The 17516-nt window shown below is 41.9% G+C and overlaps 1 protein-coding gene across 1 annotated transcript in view; it reads right to left on the reverse strand.

Annotated features, from left to right (window-relative positions):
* The window catches only part of WDR36 (WD repeat domain 36), a 32184-nt gene extending 17387 nt beyond the window's left edge, over positions 1–14797 (reverse strand). The window contains exons 1-13 of the mRNA XM_058044161.1: positions 14638–14797; positions 13359–13386; positions 10435–10535; positions 9830–9947; positions 8815–8947; positions 7903–7957; positions 7226–7358; positions 6122–6297; positions 5512–5632; positions 4053–4118; positions 3031–3114; positions 1527–1681; positions 448–562 (exon numbers count right to left, since the gene is read on the reverse strand). Of these exons, the coding sequence (XP_057900144.1) occupies positions 448–562; positions 1527–1681; positions 3031–3114; positions 4053–4118; positions 5512–5632; positions 6122–6297; positions 7226–7358; positions 7903–7957; positions 8815–8947; positions 9830–9947; positions 10435–10535; positions 13359–13386; positions 14638–14784 (1432 nt within the window). The 5' untranslated portion in view covers positions 14785–14797. The remainder of the gene's footprint in view (positions 1–447; positions 563–1526; positions 1682–3030; positions 3115–4052; positions 4119–5511; positions 5633–6121; positions 6298–7225; positions 7359–7902; positions 7958–8814; positions 8948–9829; positions 9948–10434; positions 10536–13358; positions 13387–14637) is intronic.
* Between the last annotated feature and the right edge of the window lie 2719 nt (positions 14798–17516).

The following is a 17516-nucleotide window of genomic DNA, read 5'->3' on the forward strand; positions in this document are numbered from 1 at the left end:
GATGGGTAATTAAAAATAACACCATATGCAAAGAGCTGGACTTGTTCAGGACTTCAATTTTCCTTCCATTTCTAAGCAGGGGGCACAAAACAGATGGGAACATTTATCTAGGAGATAGAATACTATAAAACAAGAAGCCAAATACTGAAAATGTGACTTGACTATCTCAAAAAGAGTGGAGGCCAGAGCATCTCATTTAAGTGCTAATCATTGTGGTAACTGACAACTTTGTTTTAAATAAAACCAAGGATATGTTAACATCAGAGCTGTTAAAATTATCAAGGATCCTGTCCTTCAAGTCAGGTTTCTGACTGCAAGAAAGGATAGAGCACCATAACTAGAACAAAAATTCAGCTCAGATCCTACACTGAATTTTCATGATGGCAGAACACGAGGTGACTGCTACTCTGTTAAGTGCCAGTGTTTGGGAAGTTTAAGAGCCCTTACCTGTTTCTTTGCCATAATGCCCTCTGTGAATGCCAGACTGCATGTTATACACATCTACCTGTCCAGTTGACATCCCAATTACAGCAAAATTACCACATGATGTAATGTCAACTGCCTTTAAAGGGAATAAAAAAAAAATCAATCAACAACACAAAGCACCTATGAGAAGCTCTTAAAATGAACAAATACTCAACAAGTAATAAATATGGCAATGCATGGTTGTGAAAGATAATGAAATCTTAGCTTAGAGGCATCCAAAAGAAGCCATAGGTAATATTATCAGCATTGTAAATTAAATAATAAAGACTGCCACAAATTCAATCCTTAAGACAAACGGCAAGCATGGCAACTGCTCCTTCAATGCCCGTGGTACCAATACCCACCCAAGTTAGGGTGAGGTCACAGAGAGTTTCAACAGGAAGAAACAATGAAACAACAGTCTACATTTCTTTGGAAAGATACAGTCCAAAGAATCTAGTAGATTCTACTAGAATCTAGTAGAATCAAAAGAAAACTGGGTATTTACAATTTAATTTATCTAACACCTAACTACTAAGCAAAACGTCAAAAAACCATGTATCACAAGACATAGGAGTTGCATTAACCCCTAGTAAATGTGGGGTGCCTCAGCAATTCCTCCTTTAAAAAGCTGGTAAACCTCAGCAAACATTTGTATCCCCTTCACTGTGCGTTCAACACAATTGTGATCAGCTCAAGTTGTAAGGGATTTTTGAGTTAATACCATTCTTGCAATTCGATAATACACTTCCCTGTACTGCCAAAAAAAGCTCAGAATCTTCAGCAATCTCATTCTCAGAGTAAGTTAATCAGCACAGGCATAGAGACAACTCTACATTGTTGTGAGAGACTAAAGGTAAGCACCAACCACCTCTCTGAGCCAGAAAATAAGTGCATTTTAACCTGAATGTTTAGGGGAAAAGAATAGCTTTTTGTAAGACCATCAGCGTTACAAACCAGCTCACTGGACACAGTGCTTTTTCATTCCAAGCATTACTTCTGTACCAACAGGAATCAAAATAGGATACACAGAGTGTGAATCTTATCCTAAGTAGACTTACTGTTGCATATATGTCAATAGGTTTATGTTTGCTGAATTCTTCTGGCCTCAGTTTGTGAGCTCCCATGGAGGTTTTCTGATAGTTCCAGGTTGTACAGGTTATATACCCCTGATGGCAGGCAACAATACCATCCCAGTCACTCTGATGTGCCACCTCTGCAGGGAAACACAGAGTCCTTTTAGAAACAGTAACTCCAATGTCAAACTTCAGTTCTCTTGATATTTTAAAGTACCTTTAGACAGAACGGTTCATATTTAGTGTTCTTGTTGCACACTCAAAAAGCTACCACTCAGAAATACCACAGGGCAAACAGTCTTTGCACATTTTAACCTCTGCAGCTGGAAATGCATAATTCAATGTAAATGTTTTAAACTGGTTTAAATGGTTTAGACTGCTCAATCCTATACATTTCCAGCGGAGTGTCCTTAACTTTTTCTTCAGCTGTTGAAGCAGCAGAAGCCACCAGATAATGTCAGGTTTAATAAATAAATCTGCTTCACATAGCAAAATACTTCTTTTGTGTTTCCAGGAAAATTGTTTATCAAAAGCTCAGCATCCAAACTTTGTAGTCAAATATGATATATGGAGATCTAAATAATGAGCAAGTTTGATTTTTTCCTGGAAATTTAAAAAAATTGAGAGCTTTAAACTAGGTACTTCTAGAACTTAAAAGATTAAAACAAGATACAAACTGGTTCACTTAATGGAACAAAGAGAACAATATATTTAAGTAAGTGGAAGTTTTAAATCTTCAAATACAAGCAGCTCTAATATGAATTTTAAAATTAATTAATTTCAAATATAAATCTTAAAAATTTACACACGTATTTGCAACAAGAGTGTACAGGCAGTGAATACCACATAAGCCAAATGGCTCCACAAAATTGTAAATCCAGATCTTTCAACATAGGAAACAATAAAACATCCTCAGAAGAGAGAATAGCTACACTTCTGACAAAAGAGATTTCAAGTCTGAAGAGGAGGTCATTAATTCAAAGAAGCACATTTTGATGAAGCAAATATAATTGTAATTCTGCCTAAAGAAGTTAGAATCATTATTTGCATACTGAATTACAAATGAACTGACTACTTGAAATTCAGCTTTAAAAAATGACTCAAATAAGTGTACTGAGGACTCAAAATCAACTGTAAGCATAACTAAGACTTCCTCAGCTGACAAAGATCATCCTCCACTTAGCTGCTGGTTCTGCAACCTGAAATAATATGTATATCTGTAGATTTTGGTTCCCATGCAGGAGATTTTCAAGCCAAGAGCCAGATAAGGATGTTTCAACATAAAATGCTCTTTTTGAGATATTGCAACAGTTTACCAAGTCAAACACAATTTTTAACTGTCACTCAGTAGCTCATGAAAGACCACAAAATAATCTAAATATAGCATGTGCTTCCAAAACAATAGTGTTTTGAGGGTTAAAAACTGAAATTAATACATGAAGATAACATATTCACATTTAATTTGTAACCTATGTCAAAGACCACTCACCTGAAGCAAAGGCTGTAATTGGTGGAAGTGCCATCGTATCCAGCTTAAGGCCTTTCTTTTTTGATTTCTTTTTATTAATTGAACCTTAAAAATAGAAATTAAGGGACTTAGTCTCATTGTCAGAACTGAGAGTAATGGTTTAAAAGGGACTGTTAACAAAATGCAAAGCTCCTTTTAAATTTAGAAACATTTGACTTTAATAAACACAACCCTGTTCCCTAGGTTTGTAAAGCTAAGAACACTAATAGTTTGTGCTAAAATTCATGCAATGCTAAGCAAATCACCAGACTTCTACATTCACAGCTGTGAATTCACTACTCAATCTACTTGTTCCAGGATCTCGTGCTGAAATCCTGAGGCAAAGGTTCCCCCATCACAGCTGAAAATGTGGTCCTATAGACATGACTATATAAAGCAATAAACAGCACCCAGACCTTTCAGTAACCAAAGAACACCGAATTTCAAATTAATGCCCAAATTCATTTTTATGCATCTTTTTAAACAGGTCCAAATACAGATCTAACAACATGGCCAGATAATTAAAGCTAAGAATTATTTGAATCTTTCTGATCCTTTCTCTCCCAAATGAAAGTGTTTCTTTACCATGGCATGATGTGCAAGTTGTGCTTAAGTCAAACTGCACACTGAATCAAAAGAACTCAGGCCAAGAAATAAGAACTGGCTAATAATTTAGTCAATTGAACAGAATGGAAACAGGGTAAAAAGCTGCAATTACATATGCTGAAATGGGAACTGGTGCAGCCAGCTGACATTAAAATGTCATACACAGTGTTTCCCACAGTGAAGTAACATACACTGCCAGGATCAGAAATCTCTTTTTTAAAGAATAATCAAATACAGCAGCACACTTATTGCAGGAAGGACTGAGTCTGCAGAATAAGGTGAGGTGATTAGGTTTTATAGAACAGCTGAAATGAAAATAAGGCCTGACTAACATTTACATATATGCTTTTCTGGCCTTCTTTTTTCACCTGTGTTTGTACTTTGACTGAGATACTTACCACGTCCTAAACTTTTATTGAACTTTTCATGCACAGTTGAAAAAGATTGCAATGTTCCATCTTGACCTAAGAAAGTATTAGCAAAGAGCAGTGAAGGGCAAAAATCAACTTTACATACGCTATTTGAGCAAGAAAAGTAAAAAGTAAGCAATAAGCAACTTCAAACACTGTAATAAGGTATTTACTAAAAATTCTGGTCCAAGAATAAATACAGATACACTCTAAGGGGCAGAACTAAAATGGAACCTAATTTTCTGTGGCCTACATCCCATTCCTACAACTCTGCCCTGCACATTATCAGAATGACCCCTCTTCACAGACATCTTTTCTATGTTCAATTCGTCTGACTCTGTAATGTTCATGACATTAATGAAATTTTATGAAGTTAATCTGAGGAGATGCCTCTTCTAAGGAAACCAGTAGCCCATGAAAGGCAGCCCTAACTCACTTCTGCTGCACAAAGTCTGATCAGTGTTTCAGAAAGGAGGGCAGTGTCAGTCTCTCCGCACTGCAGATACATCAGATCTCAAAGGTCAAGTCCCTTTTCATTGTAAAGGTTGTGTTTGTGCCCTCACCACTAAAAAAGCCAATGTGAAGATTTGTTAAGCAATACTTAAGATTGAGATTGTGGTTTGTCTGGTGTGAGCTGAAATACAGACAATAACTCATTACATGAATGCAAGTCACTAGCTGGATGACTCGCAAGAGATTTTAGTACAGGTAGTGTAATGCTTTCAAAAGTAGGCCATACAAACAATTAATTTCTTAAGAGTAATTAGAGACCGGATGACGAGTCTCTATCATCTCATCACTTAAGTGGTCTAGGGTAAAACACCAGCACTTCCCTGGCCTAAGGGGTCTTTTTAAATATGCTAGTTTCTAAGGAAGGGTAGTCACTTATGCAATTTTACACTCTTGGATTAATATCTCAGTAAAAATCAACCCTGAAAATATATATTACAGATACAAGTATGCTGCAATATATTACAAAGACAGTGCAAGCCACAAAGCTTGATCAAACTGGAGGAAAAAGTAGTTACTAAATGCATTACACTGCTTATTTTTCCCCTGCCACAACCAAATTTTTTGAGTTGATTACAGGTTTCATTCTGACCAGCTAATACCTGCTCAGAAAATAACAAAACCATTTTTATTCATCAAATATATAAATATGGATGAAAAGAGTAGCTCCTTTGCTATTCTCCTTTCAAGTACTTTTCAGCTTGCTGACGTGCTACTCTAGGGAAACACTACTTTCCTACTAGAGTAGGAAAACTCTAGTGAAACACTTTGTTACAGTAATAAATTATGCTGTTTATGTTAGCCACTTACTGTGTTTCATAAACACATACAACACTTGAAATATAATCTAGTGAATTAATAAAACAAAGACACTTAGCTCTGCACATTTTCTTTATCACAGCAAGAAAGCAGACTGAAGAAGAATGGAAACTCATACCTGCACTAAGAATCTGCTCTCCGTTTTGCCCGTGATATCTGATTTTTGTTGGTGGTGCACTATGTCCCATTCGGCTTCTCAGTACACGACCTGTACCACCAGGCCCATCAAAAATCCAAACCTGCACCCCAAAATAAGCAGAAAAAACCAGGCTGACAAACACTGCCTTGCCAATAACTGTACCTCTTGTCAGCAGAATGCATTTCCCTGGGAGCTGGTGCAGCCAACTTCACACACTGGCTTTCAGCCTTAACCCTCAAACTTTGGAGGCTTCCATCACATCACCTTATTTGTTTCCTGCTGCTCATTCTGCCCTTCCACCAAAGCCCAGTGGCATCAGAGGACATGCAGCATAAGGGACTTTTATCAGCAGCAACTGCTTATGATCCAAAACATTATCAAAATGGATCAAGATTTAAAAGCATACTGGGATATAAAGTGTGGTTCTGGAAATGTGGATCCACAGCTTTGTTCTTCAAGGGTACTACAAAGCAGTAAATGAAGCAATGACAACATAGCAGCAAATCTTCTGTCCACTACAGTCCAACTCAGACCAGCAACTTGAATTTTGTTGTAGTGGTTTCAGAGAGCAGCAGAGATTGTAACTCACCCGTAGAGCATTATCAGCACCATTAGTAATAAGAAGTGGCTCTCCAGGGACAAATGTCATGCCAGCTATTGCTGTGGAATGGGCATCTTGCATCTGACACATCAGCCTCTTCTCTTCTAGATCCCACAAAGCAATGTGTCCAACTGGGCTTCCAGCTGCCATTACTGGGTGTCCATCTGCTCAAAAAAAAAAAGTTCAAAAAGTTTGCTTATTGACATTCAGCTCATCCCTAATGTCTTGTCACATCTTAAATCTGATGCTAGGCAAATCTACAATCACAAGGAAAAAGAAATCTCAAATTGATGCTAGAAATAATATAGGTTTTAACAGAAATATTGTAGTATGTCTATCAGAAAAGAAACAAAACTCACTGATTAAAAAAATACTAATTTTTCATATCAGAGAACAATACAATCTCTAAATCCGGCAATCAGAGCTAGAGATTTTGCTTGAAAACACAATAGGTATTGACACAAAAAGGCGCTCTTTCTACTTCTCACAAATCTTTCCACAATTTTCTCCTGTATCATTCCTCCTCAACAGGGTCTGCACTCAATCTATATTCTGTTAAGATTCACAAGATTATTCAAATGAGAGATTAGCTTCGGTATCAAGCTCTGCAGGCAGGATCAACATTAGAGTAACTAGCTCTAATAATCAGGACATGTTTGCTAGACAAGAAAAAGCTGTGAATACAAGTCAAGATTCCCCAGTAACATCCATTCAGCATTCACCCAACTATTAACATTTGGGGGAGGAAAGACACTGCTGAGCAGCAGGTATGGACACTAAAGCAGGATGTACCGATTACAATACCTCTGACAATTGTGTACTGTATCAGCTCTTGGCACACTGTCAACAAACTTTTCTTTTCAAGTATATTGTATATCACTTTGTATGCAATAAAAACAGAAGAAAATGCTATAAAACACCTAGCATGACAAAAATGCATGATCTCACCTTTTCTAGACTACCTTCAGCCTTTGAAAACTGAAACTCTCAGCACAAATTTGATTCTGAAATGTTTTATCACAAACTGTTTTCCTCCATTTCTTTAGTCTTAGTGCTTTCATACATATTTTCACTTAAAACACTAGGACTTACCTGTACGAAAAGATATTGCTGTGATGGGACCCCAGTCCTGTTGAAATTTCATCAGAGTTTCATCAAACTTAATATTATGTACAATGATATGACCAGATACAAGGCCGACAGCAACAACATCCACTGCTGGAGCCTGCAAGAAATGAAAAAATTCTGTTTCCAGAAGCTGGGACTACTGTGAAAAACAGAGCTTTTGTGAGTTTTATCCTAGACAACTCTGACCATTTCCACCAGCTGGCATCCATGCTACTGGTAAGTTTTAACTTACTTTTGTATCTAAAAAAAAAATTATAGCAAATACATTACAAAATCTTTTACAGAATCAACAAAATCTACACTTTATCAAACTCCAAAGCAAAACAAATTTGGCAAAAAACTACCAGTATCATGAAGCTTCATGAAAGTAATTCATGAAGTATCATGAAATCTCTGTGACTTCATGACATCATTCAGTGAAGACTATAGATACGATGAACACAAAACAGGTAAGATGCCAAATAAAACAGAACTAGGAATAGAGAAGGAGAAGGATAATAAACCTTCAGTCCAGAGAGGGTTACTATAATTATGTGGGAGAATACATGCCATCTTTACTGATGCAATTTTAAACAACAATATTTTGCCTGCTGTTCTCGACCAATTACATGTGAAAATAAAAGATAACGAAAAATACTAACTTGTTCAAGAGTTGTGACTCCTAAGCCCCATCCTGGAAATGAGTACAAGAGTTTGCTGTGAAAAAAAAACATAAAAACCCCATAAATCAATTAACCCTTGGGGATTTTCTGTGACACAGTGATTGCTTTATATGTACTGATACAGAAAGTCTGTGATACTAAGAAGTAAGGTTAAAAATAAAACTTATGGCTAAATTTTATTGAAAAGGCAGTGTTGTGTATTAATACCAGAACAATGAAATAACTATATGCCATGAACATATGAAAAAATGAAATATCTGTGATATCATGGCAAGCTGACTTAGGAGAATGAAACACTGATTTATGCAAGTTGACTTAACACGTGTTTGCAGCATGAACATTAACTTGCAATGAAGCTCACTGTACCTGTAACTTATCATGATTTAGAAAAGCAGCTGCTCATGGTAGGAATGAAACACTGACATTATGGGTGATGATCTACTGGGACACGCTCAGAGACAACTGCATGCCTATGCATCTCTTACCTGAATCTAAGCTCAAATGCTAGTAATTACCTCTACTCTACCTGCCAGCACTTCCTTGGACCCACAACAACCAAAAAAAATCAAGCTTGGAAGATGGGAGGCAGGAGGTCTGAACACGTTTTTACTATTATTTCAAAAGCTTTCATGTGAAAGCTATGTGATTCCAAGAAATTAAAAAAAAAAAATTCCTGAACAACCCCTGACATTTTGCAAGGAGATTACTCTTACAACACATAACCTGAAAGGCATCAGCATTCAGGGAGCAGCAGCATTCCTTGTTCCTGGAAATATACCAACTGAAAACCTGTGCCAGAAGTCAGTAAAAGATTCCACACTTAAGAGTATCATTTGTTGCCTATCAAACTACTTGGAGCATTAAGCACAGCCAAAGTATCAGGAATCTTACTTGGATCTTATATTCCACAGCTGCAAGGTTCCTTGTTCACTCCCAAGGAGAATTTTATTCAGATAGGTGCTGGGGTGCAGAAGTGCAGAAACTGCAAAAGTGGCTTTATCAAAATCTATCTGAAGATATTCTTCTGCAAAAACAGCAAGAAACAGTGTTAGTGTGGCTACCCCTACAAATCTGCAGGCTTGTACTCCCTTTGCAAATGTAAAAGCAGGATAGATGTTTAACTCTTCAAATCTGTAACTGGCTTTTCTTACAGGATTAGCTAACATGTAACAGAAAAGGCTAAACGCCTTTACAATGTAAACATCTGTTTGCTTGAAGGTGTATTTTTTCCCTGTAAGTCTATCCAGTACAACAATACTGGCAATACCATATCTTTATCTGATTTATATCTTTCTGAGGGATTCCTGCTCCTGCCTGAGCAAAACACCTCATCTGATTAGAATGCCTGTTTGTTATAGCAACTCCAAACCTCTAAACCTGGTTACAAACTTTCAACAACCAGCACGCAGAGAATAACACTGGTCACACCAATGAATGCTTTCTAAAGAAACATGTTTGGGGCCCTGAAGCACAATTTCACAAAGCACTTGAAAATGGCATGAGAAGATGCTGACACATACGAAAAGATTATTCATTAGCATTTAGTCGCACCCAGTCTGTTAGATACCAAGGAATTACAAGAATTAGAAATAATGCCAAAGCTGCTCTATCACAGCCTTTACAAGAAAATGGAACACTAAAATGTAATTTTCATATAATCATTCTCTCTTTTACATGTACACGGAATCTCACTGAGCCTCTGCACATGGCAGAGTATCCATTAATGAAACATTACTGCAGGATTAGGACTTCAGATCAACTAAATAGCATGATCATGTAAGAATTTTCTTTTTTAAGGATAAATTGCTTCTGAATGTGTGCATTTAAAAAAAAAAACATTCTTCCTAAATTACTGAATGTCTAACAGTGCTATCCTATAAAGCAGCAAAAAAAATAAATCTCTCACCTTCTGACTGTATATTCCAAACAATAAGAACATTATCAACATCCACAGAGATGACATGATCACCAAAAGGCTGTAGAAGGTGTATCCTTGCCTTGTGGCCTTCATAGGTATGAACCACCTATAATTTCAAAATAGAAATGCTTCTAATAAGCTGTTAAGGTAGAATACCATGTTAACATAATACTCAAGGACAGCTAAAAGATGTCAGCAACAAGTTCAAATAAAATTCATGGAAAGGACAGACAACTTGAAATGCAACAGAGATAATAGTATCTGATATTTAAAACTGTTTGAAAAATATGCTAGCTAGGGATTTTTAATTATTTATTTTCAATTAATTTAGCTTATGTGAATTGATGATTTTTTCAATCTTTAAATAGCTACTTAATTATTCCAATTTATAAGTAAAACATAGTTCGGCATTATGGAATTTGCTCTTATGTTCCAGTTTAAGCTTTTAACTCCTCGTTTTACAGCTTATTTCCCTAAAACTGAAGGTACCAAAAGCTACAGAAACAGGCATTCAGAGAAAATTAACTGCCTTGATACCACAGACACTACACAACTGTTTTGTACTACTGAGTAATAAGTAAGGTAACAGAAACCTCTTTGTTCCTGGCAAAAGCATGGAGAATATTGTCATATGAAGCAAATATCAGCATGCGATCTGCTGCCAAACATGTGATGTCCTGTGGCAAAGCGTTACCTGTTGATCAAACAAAAGAAAAGTTAAACGAGTTTCAGGTTCCTAGCAAGACAGAAAGCTTGACAGTGTATTTCTTTGGAACACTGACCCACAAAGAAAACCCTCTGTTTGAACATCATGTTGAATTTTAGAGAAATACACACATTTCAGAAGCGTGCAAATATTACTACAAAACATTACACCAGTAACAACATCATAAGTAAGATAAGACTGGAAGAACATAAGGCTGTTATTTTGAAAAGCGCTTGAAAATAAATCAGTGAAATACCTCTGTAAGTAAAGGTACACATTAGCTCTGTGAGGGCTGAAAAAACAGATGATAAATTAAAGTCTCAACATTATCAATGCTTATTAGGTTAAGTTATTCTGCAGGCCTAGGAGTTAGTGACTCACTCCTGCACCTATCTCTTGATCACACAAAAAAATTTAATGCTCTAAGAATACATCTCATTCCTTACCTCATGACTGGTTCAGAAAGAGTATCTAAAATGGATATATTTACTTTACTAACCCAAAAGGTAAAAGAATCAAAGTTCCAAACCACACTGAGAAGCTGCTGGTGTGGTCCCAAATAGTAGAAAAAAGGAAAACAAATTACTATAGGGAATAATACTCTCAATCCAAGGAAATATAAAAACGTAAATTACTAAAGCACTTTACACTTCTGCAGAGAAACACTAGGTCAAAAATCACTGTGGGAGTGCACCTATGAAACAAAAAAACTAGCACGGTCACACAGCAGCCTTTCCCACAAAGGTGCTCTGTACCGCGAATTGTTAGCAGGCACAAAGAAAACTGCACCCTCTGCTGTACTGCAGCACAGCTTCAAAAGGAGAACTAAAATAAGAACATAAAATAAGGTTGCACTCCATGAGGTTTCATTTGTTTGAACATATCTTCCCACAGCACCCCTGAAGTGACTGAGGCTTACAACCAGGTTACAGACACCTGGCACTCCACAGGAGCTGCATGAAAGGCTGCTTAGGCTAAGACAGTTTTAGGCAGACCCAAGTTAAAAAGTTCAGAGCATCAACCACATAACATCTACAAACCAACAGCATATAAAAATATGGGAGGCACAGCATTCATTTTTTTCAATCATAATTTTGTATGCAAACATTTCAATTTCTCAAAAAGCTTAGATGACTACATCATGTAAGAAGATGCAGCCCACTGAAGAACAGAATATGCAATGTTTTTATCACTTTGCAAGATGAAAAGTTAATTTGTTTACACCTTTAAAAATGCATAGCTGAAATCTTAATCTAGTCCTGGTTGTGCGACATTTTTTCTTAAATTTACAGATCATCTATTAATAGAAAATATTTTATATATGACATCTCTGTAAAAACTTTGTGGTACACAGAAGTAAAGTCCCTACTTTTCAAGACAGAGAGCATACCTCTCAATCGTGTAAGTGTCAAGTGAAAGGGAGCTTTGGAAATCAACTGGTTCAATATACCACCAGCTCCTCACAAAGTTTAGCTCCAGTACTAGACTGGGTTAGCTGCAGCTGCACCCAGCTGAGTCTTGAACACTTCCATGGAAGGAGGTCTCCTCAAGGTCTACACTGTACCACAGTTACCTCTTTGGGACATTTTTCCTACCCTCCACTGTGACCCTCTCAGGGTCTCAGCAGTCTGTGGGTGTTGCCCCTTGCTGCTCTGTCCGCCACCATCAGCACAAATCCAACCCCACCACCCTTCTGCCCTTCAGGCACCCTCTGGGTCACCCTGAATCTTGCCCTTCTTAGCACTAAGCAGACCCAGCTACTCCAATGCCTCTTTCCATACTGCTTGCTGTAGACACTCTCCTGCTCCTTAGCATGTCTCCTGCAGGAGGAAGGGAAGCTGTGGAAGGGACAGAACCACACTAACAGGGTGCTGCAGTCCAGCCACGGCCCCACTGGCGTGAGGTGCCGGGGGAGAAGAGCTTTGCCTGATCTGCTGGATGCATTCCTGATGAGGTTTGACACCCAGCCTGCCTTACCCACAGTTACTGTGTCTCTGGTGCGCACTCAGTCTGGCACCAGCACAGTTCCAGCTTCTGCCCAGCAGGATGCCATGGGCCAGTCAGCTCCCAGCTGCTCCGTGCAGCAGGATTCTGCACTTGTCCTCGCCAGACTTGGCAAGGCTCCTGCTGGCCCAGGATTCATGTTTTCCAGCAGCTCCCTGGACCAAAACTTTGCCATTCTGGGTGTCAGCTCCTCCTCCTAAAACAGCATCCTCTGCAAGCTTATCCTAGGGGTGCACGCTGCCTCATCACCCTGGCTGCTGGGGATGGTGCTGAAGAATGTGGGCCCTGCTGCTGACACCCAGGGTGCGCTGCCACCAAAGGCCAAGTGAGTGTCAAGCCACCAATCCATATCCTTTGTATCCACCAGCACAACCAACTCCTTACACTCCCTGAAGGCATCCACATCTATTTTCTTCATGTAATTATTTTTCTCCTATAAGAGTCTTCTAATAATCACAAAAATAACAAAAAAGGGATGTGAAATTAATTCAATAAATTAATAATTGAGCTTTATTCACTGTGCAATCAATCCTTATGGCTTAGAGGTGTTTTCGGAAGAACAAGATGGTAAGAACAGAAGGTTCAAAAGGTATGTCTCTAAGAAAACTAAATTTCAGTTTCAACAGTAATCTTATTTACAAACTGGTATTTTAGATTTCTGAGACTCTTTTTAATATATTTCAGTGTAAATATTAGCAAGTACAATTTATTTTCTTGTTTTTTAGTTGAAAATGAAGTGCAGATGTTGGACATGTTTAAAAAAAACCCCAACAAAATAAGATGAATTACCAATTTATGAATACTTACTCACAGCAACAATACCAAGCTTCTTCACCTGCAATGAAAATGTTAAAAATGCATTTTTAGTGATTGGTTGCAATGAATTTGGTATAAGCAAATTAAAAATTCTAGGAATTAATCTAGATCAGACAATGTATTTGATACTTCATAAACCAGGAAGATTACTCATTGCAGTTTAGAACACTGTCTACTGAAAAACACACAGGCAGCAGGTCAAAAGGAAGGGGACAATACATTTGCCAAAAGATAACTACTCATCAACAGTAAGTTGTGCTTCCTGATGTATTTTACCCTAATGCATAGGAAACCTAAGGACGTGTTTAGACATCCTGACCAGTTTGGGTACCATCATTTCTACATCATCTCTGCTTCTACCTTATTTTCACCACAACCACCCTGTATTCTAATTTTATCTCTGTTTACAGAGATTTTGCTTTAGTTGCAAACACCTAGCCATCTCTGCCAGTGATGATCACTACTCTATTCAAAGGCTGTGAAGAAGACTGACAGGAGTGAACGCAAAAAGGTGTCACAGAAGCAGAGGAAGATCCTTGATGTCTGCACTCAGGCGTTAGCTGTACTCAGCTCAGTTCTGTGCTGTACTGCATCCTACACAGTGAAAATGCTTTGGCTGAGCCCCAGGAAGTCACGGAATCTCCCTCTTTTGAGGCATTCCAAACCCACCTAAACACCTTCCACTGTAACCTGCTCTAGGTGACCCATCCTTGGCAGGGGGTTTGGTCTGGGTGATCTCCAGAGGCCCCTTCCAACCTTCAGGGGTATAGGATTCTACACCGCAAAAAAACCGAGTCCGCATCACAGGCTTTCATCTTGCTGAGCTCAACTGTGCTGATCCGTTCTCATACAGGATTTTTAACAGGATCTGAGGGCCCCCGCCCCTAAAGCGTAACCCTCAAACGCTAAACCAGAGCGGGTTTGATTTATCTCCTGATGAAGGAAAAGCTTCAGTAGCTGGGCGCTACCGACGAATGGGCCGTGCCGCACCGGCTAGGGCTGCCCACATGGCTGAACGAGCTCATTCGCGGCCTGTTCAGCCGGCAGCCTCCCTCTTTCCCTCCCTCCCTCCCTGCCGGTCAGGCCGGCAGCAGAGGAGCGGCACCGGGGCGCCGCAGCCCCGCACACGCTCCCGCATCACGACGGCGAGGGCGGAGGAGGAGGGCAGGAAGAGGCGGACCTCTCTGCACGGCCCCGGCCTCCTCACGGCCGGTGGGAGCGGGAAGGAGGCCGGGAAAAAGGAGCGGGGACCGGGACGCCGCGTACTCACATTGTAGGTGTGCACGCTGCGCCCGACGGCCACGGCCACGTAGAACTCGCGGTGGCGGCCGTGGTAGCGCAGGACGTGCGGGACGTGCCCGCTGAAGCGGCCGAGCACCCGGAACGCGGCGAAGAGCCCCGCGCCCTCCCGCGCCATCGCTCCGCACGTGTCTCCGTCCGCGTCCGCATCCGCCCGCCCTCCCGCAGGAAGCGCCCGCCCGCTTCCGCCGCCCCGCCCCGCCGTGCGCCGCCGTGCGCCGCCGTGCGCCGCCGAAAGCGGCCCCGCTCCGCCCCGGCCCCGCGCCGCCCCGGCCCGCGCCGCGCACGGGCGCGATGCCGCCAACTCTGCCGCAAACATTCCACGCAGCCGCGACTGCGCGGTCGTTTTTTGTGTTTTTTTTTTTTTTCCTTTTATTCTTCATTTTTGTATCCCCTTTTAGTCTTCATTTCGTTATCCCCTTTGCCGTGGCAAAGCACCAGGTGCGGTTGCGGGCGGTCCCGCCGCAGAGACGGCAGCGGGGCGCGAGGTGAGCCCATCTCTGATGGCGCATCCCTCGAGACACCCGCCTCGGGAGCCTCTGAACTTCCCGAGGTGTCTGTTTTGAGTTTTTGTGGTGGTGGTTTTGTATGTGGGTTGTTGTGGGGTTTTTTGGGGTTTTTTTGGTTTGTTTTTGTTTTGTTTTTTTTTTTTTTTAATAAATTATGGATATTAAAAAAAAAAAAAAAAACAAAAAACCAAAAACCAACCTTCAGGATGACTCCGTTGCCATGACTGCACGGCGGACAATGCAAGTGAAGTCCGGCGGAGGACGCAAAACGCAAAGCCGCGCCCCCCCCCGGCCACCTATCCTAAGTTGTTGTAGCTTCTCCACACCGCCACCAGCTCCCGGGCTTTGCTCCTGTCGCACGGGACCGGGCTTGGCGTCCCGGCGGCACTCCCGGCGCTGTCTCCGGGGCTGCCCCGCCGCGCTGTCCCAGTACTGCCCTTCTGTGGCGCGTCGAAGCCGGGGCAGTGGCGCTTCAGGACGGACTGGGTGAGGCGCCACAGCTCCGGCCGCTCCCCGCATCCCCGCGCCCGCTCCAGGAGGCATTCCAGCAGCCGGCCCGCTCGCTCCGCCCGCCTCGAGTCCTGCGAGCAGACGGCCGGTCACGACCCTTAACTCCTTTTCCCTTCAGCGCCTCCCCACGCATCCCTAAAAAGAGGCTACCCATTCACCACTCCAAGGATATAATAAAGCACCTCATCCTTGCTTGCCCCCTTCTGTCTGCTTTCCCTTCTTTCCCTTCCCTCACTTTCCTCCTCTCTTTTCCCATCCTCCCCTCCTTCTCCTTCTCCCCCTTACCTTTCCCCCATTCCCTCATACTCCTTTCTCCCTTTCTTCCCCCCCTCTTCCCTTTTTTTTTTTTTTTTTTTTTTTTTTTTGGAAAGGGAATTCCTAGCCGCCGGGAAGGGAGCCCTCCGGGGCGAACCTCGGACAGCTGCTTGCCCGCCGGCTCGGAGGGCGCGTCCTCGCAGGTGTGAAAATCGAGTCGTAGCTCCTGGAAGGAAACAACAACAACAGAGGATGCTTGTTAAAGCCACGTCCCACGGGGTGGCCTTCGAAGGCTGCCAGCCTGTCTCGGGCCCCCCGTTATGGACATCCCTCTTGTCGGGGCGCCCCGTCCCGTCGCGGCCTCGCACGGTGCGGGCGGCTGCGGGGTCGGGCGGCGGCCGTGCGGGGCGGCCGCTGCGGAGCTGCGCTGGGCAGCTCCGGGCTCTGATGTCCGAGCCAGCGGCAAGGCTACTGTCCCCGAAAAACACTGCCTGGTCTTTGAGCTAAGGGCCGGCTGCGCGTGTGAACCCTCCGCGTAGCTTCTGAACCGCTTATCACCTTTGCAACCGTGACACCGTCTTCAGCGTCGGTGAAGCATTATACAAGCGATTTTCAGTCCTACGGGTCTGCAAGGCGCTGGGAAGGGGTCGGGTAGAGCTCTGGCAGCGGCCGCCCGGGCTCCTGCTCTCCGTCCCTGCCAGTCCCAGCTTCAGCGAAGCGCATTTTAGGAAGGTCGCCGGAGGAGAGCCGGACATAACTTCAAGGTCCTGTTTCACAGGTACCGGTTTACTATACTAGCCAACTCCCGGCTTCCTAACCGAGATTTTCAGAAAATAGCTGCCGGTGGTCAAGGGTAAAAACGTGGAGGCAGTGCCGTCCCGACAGTTTCCCTCCGATGCCACCAGAGAAAGCACCAACCTCTTGTGTAAAGGTTTTGGCTGCATCCAAAACGTTTAGTAGATCCTCTTGTATCTTGCCGTGGTTACAGAGGCTGAAATTGTAGGTGGACCCCCGCGGTAAGAAGGCGATCTGAAGAAAGATGATCGAGCTACAAAGGACTGTGTAAGAAAAAGCCAAAGGTTAATTATCCTGCACCACTACGTGACCCGACAAGGCACGAAAGACAGCTGAAGAGAGGGATGCCCGTGCTTCAGAAACACTAGAGAAACTGGTTGGTTACCGTTGCGATTATCCATGATGTCTTTACACGTTGTTTTTCTCCTCCCGGGCTTCAGCTCGTTGCTGGCTTCATATATGTACCTGTACGCCTACGGAAATAAAGGTTTCCAATTCCATAACAGGGGCTCATTTGGACGTCTCTTGCACCTCTTTCCAAAACTGTAAATAATTATTACTCAGTCTTGAAGTTGTGTCACTGATTCGAAAATAAAACCGGAATAACGAATAAAAATCAAAGGCATCATCCAAACCCCAACCAAAACAAAAGAAAACACAAAAGCTTTGCAACGGGCAATCTCGCTTGAAACAAGTGTCTGTAGCCCTCCCCGCAAACACGTGCGGTGCAACTTCAGCGGGAACTGCTGCAGTAAAACCCGATTTTCTCTTAAAGGCGTGA

The sequence above is a fragment of the Melospiza georgiana genome, chromosome Z (assembly GCF_028018845.1).
Source record: "Melospiza georgiana isolate bMelGeo1 chromosome Z, bMelGeo1.pri, whole genome shotgun sequence".
In the NCBI taxonomy this organism is placed as follows: Eukaryota; Metazoa; Chordata; class Aves; order Passeriformes; family Passerellidae; genus Melospiza; species Melospiza georgiana.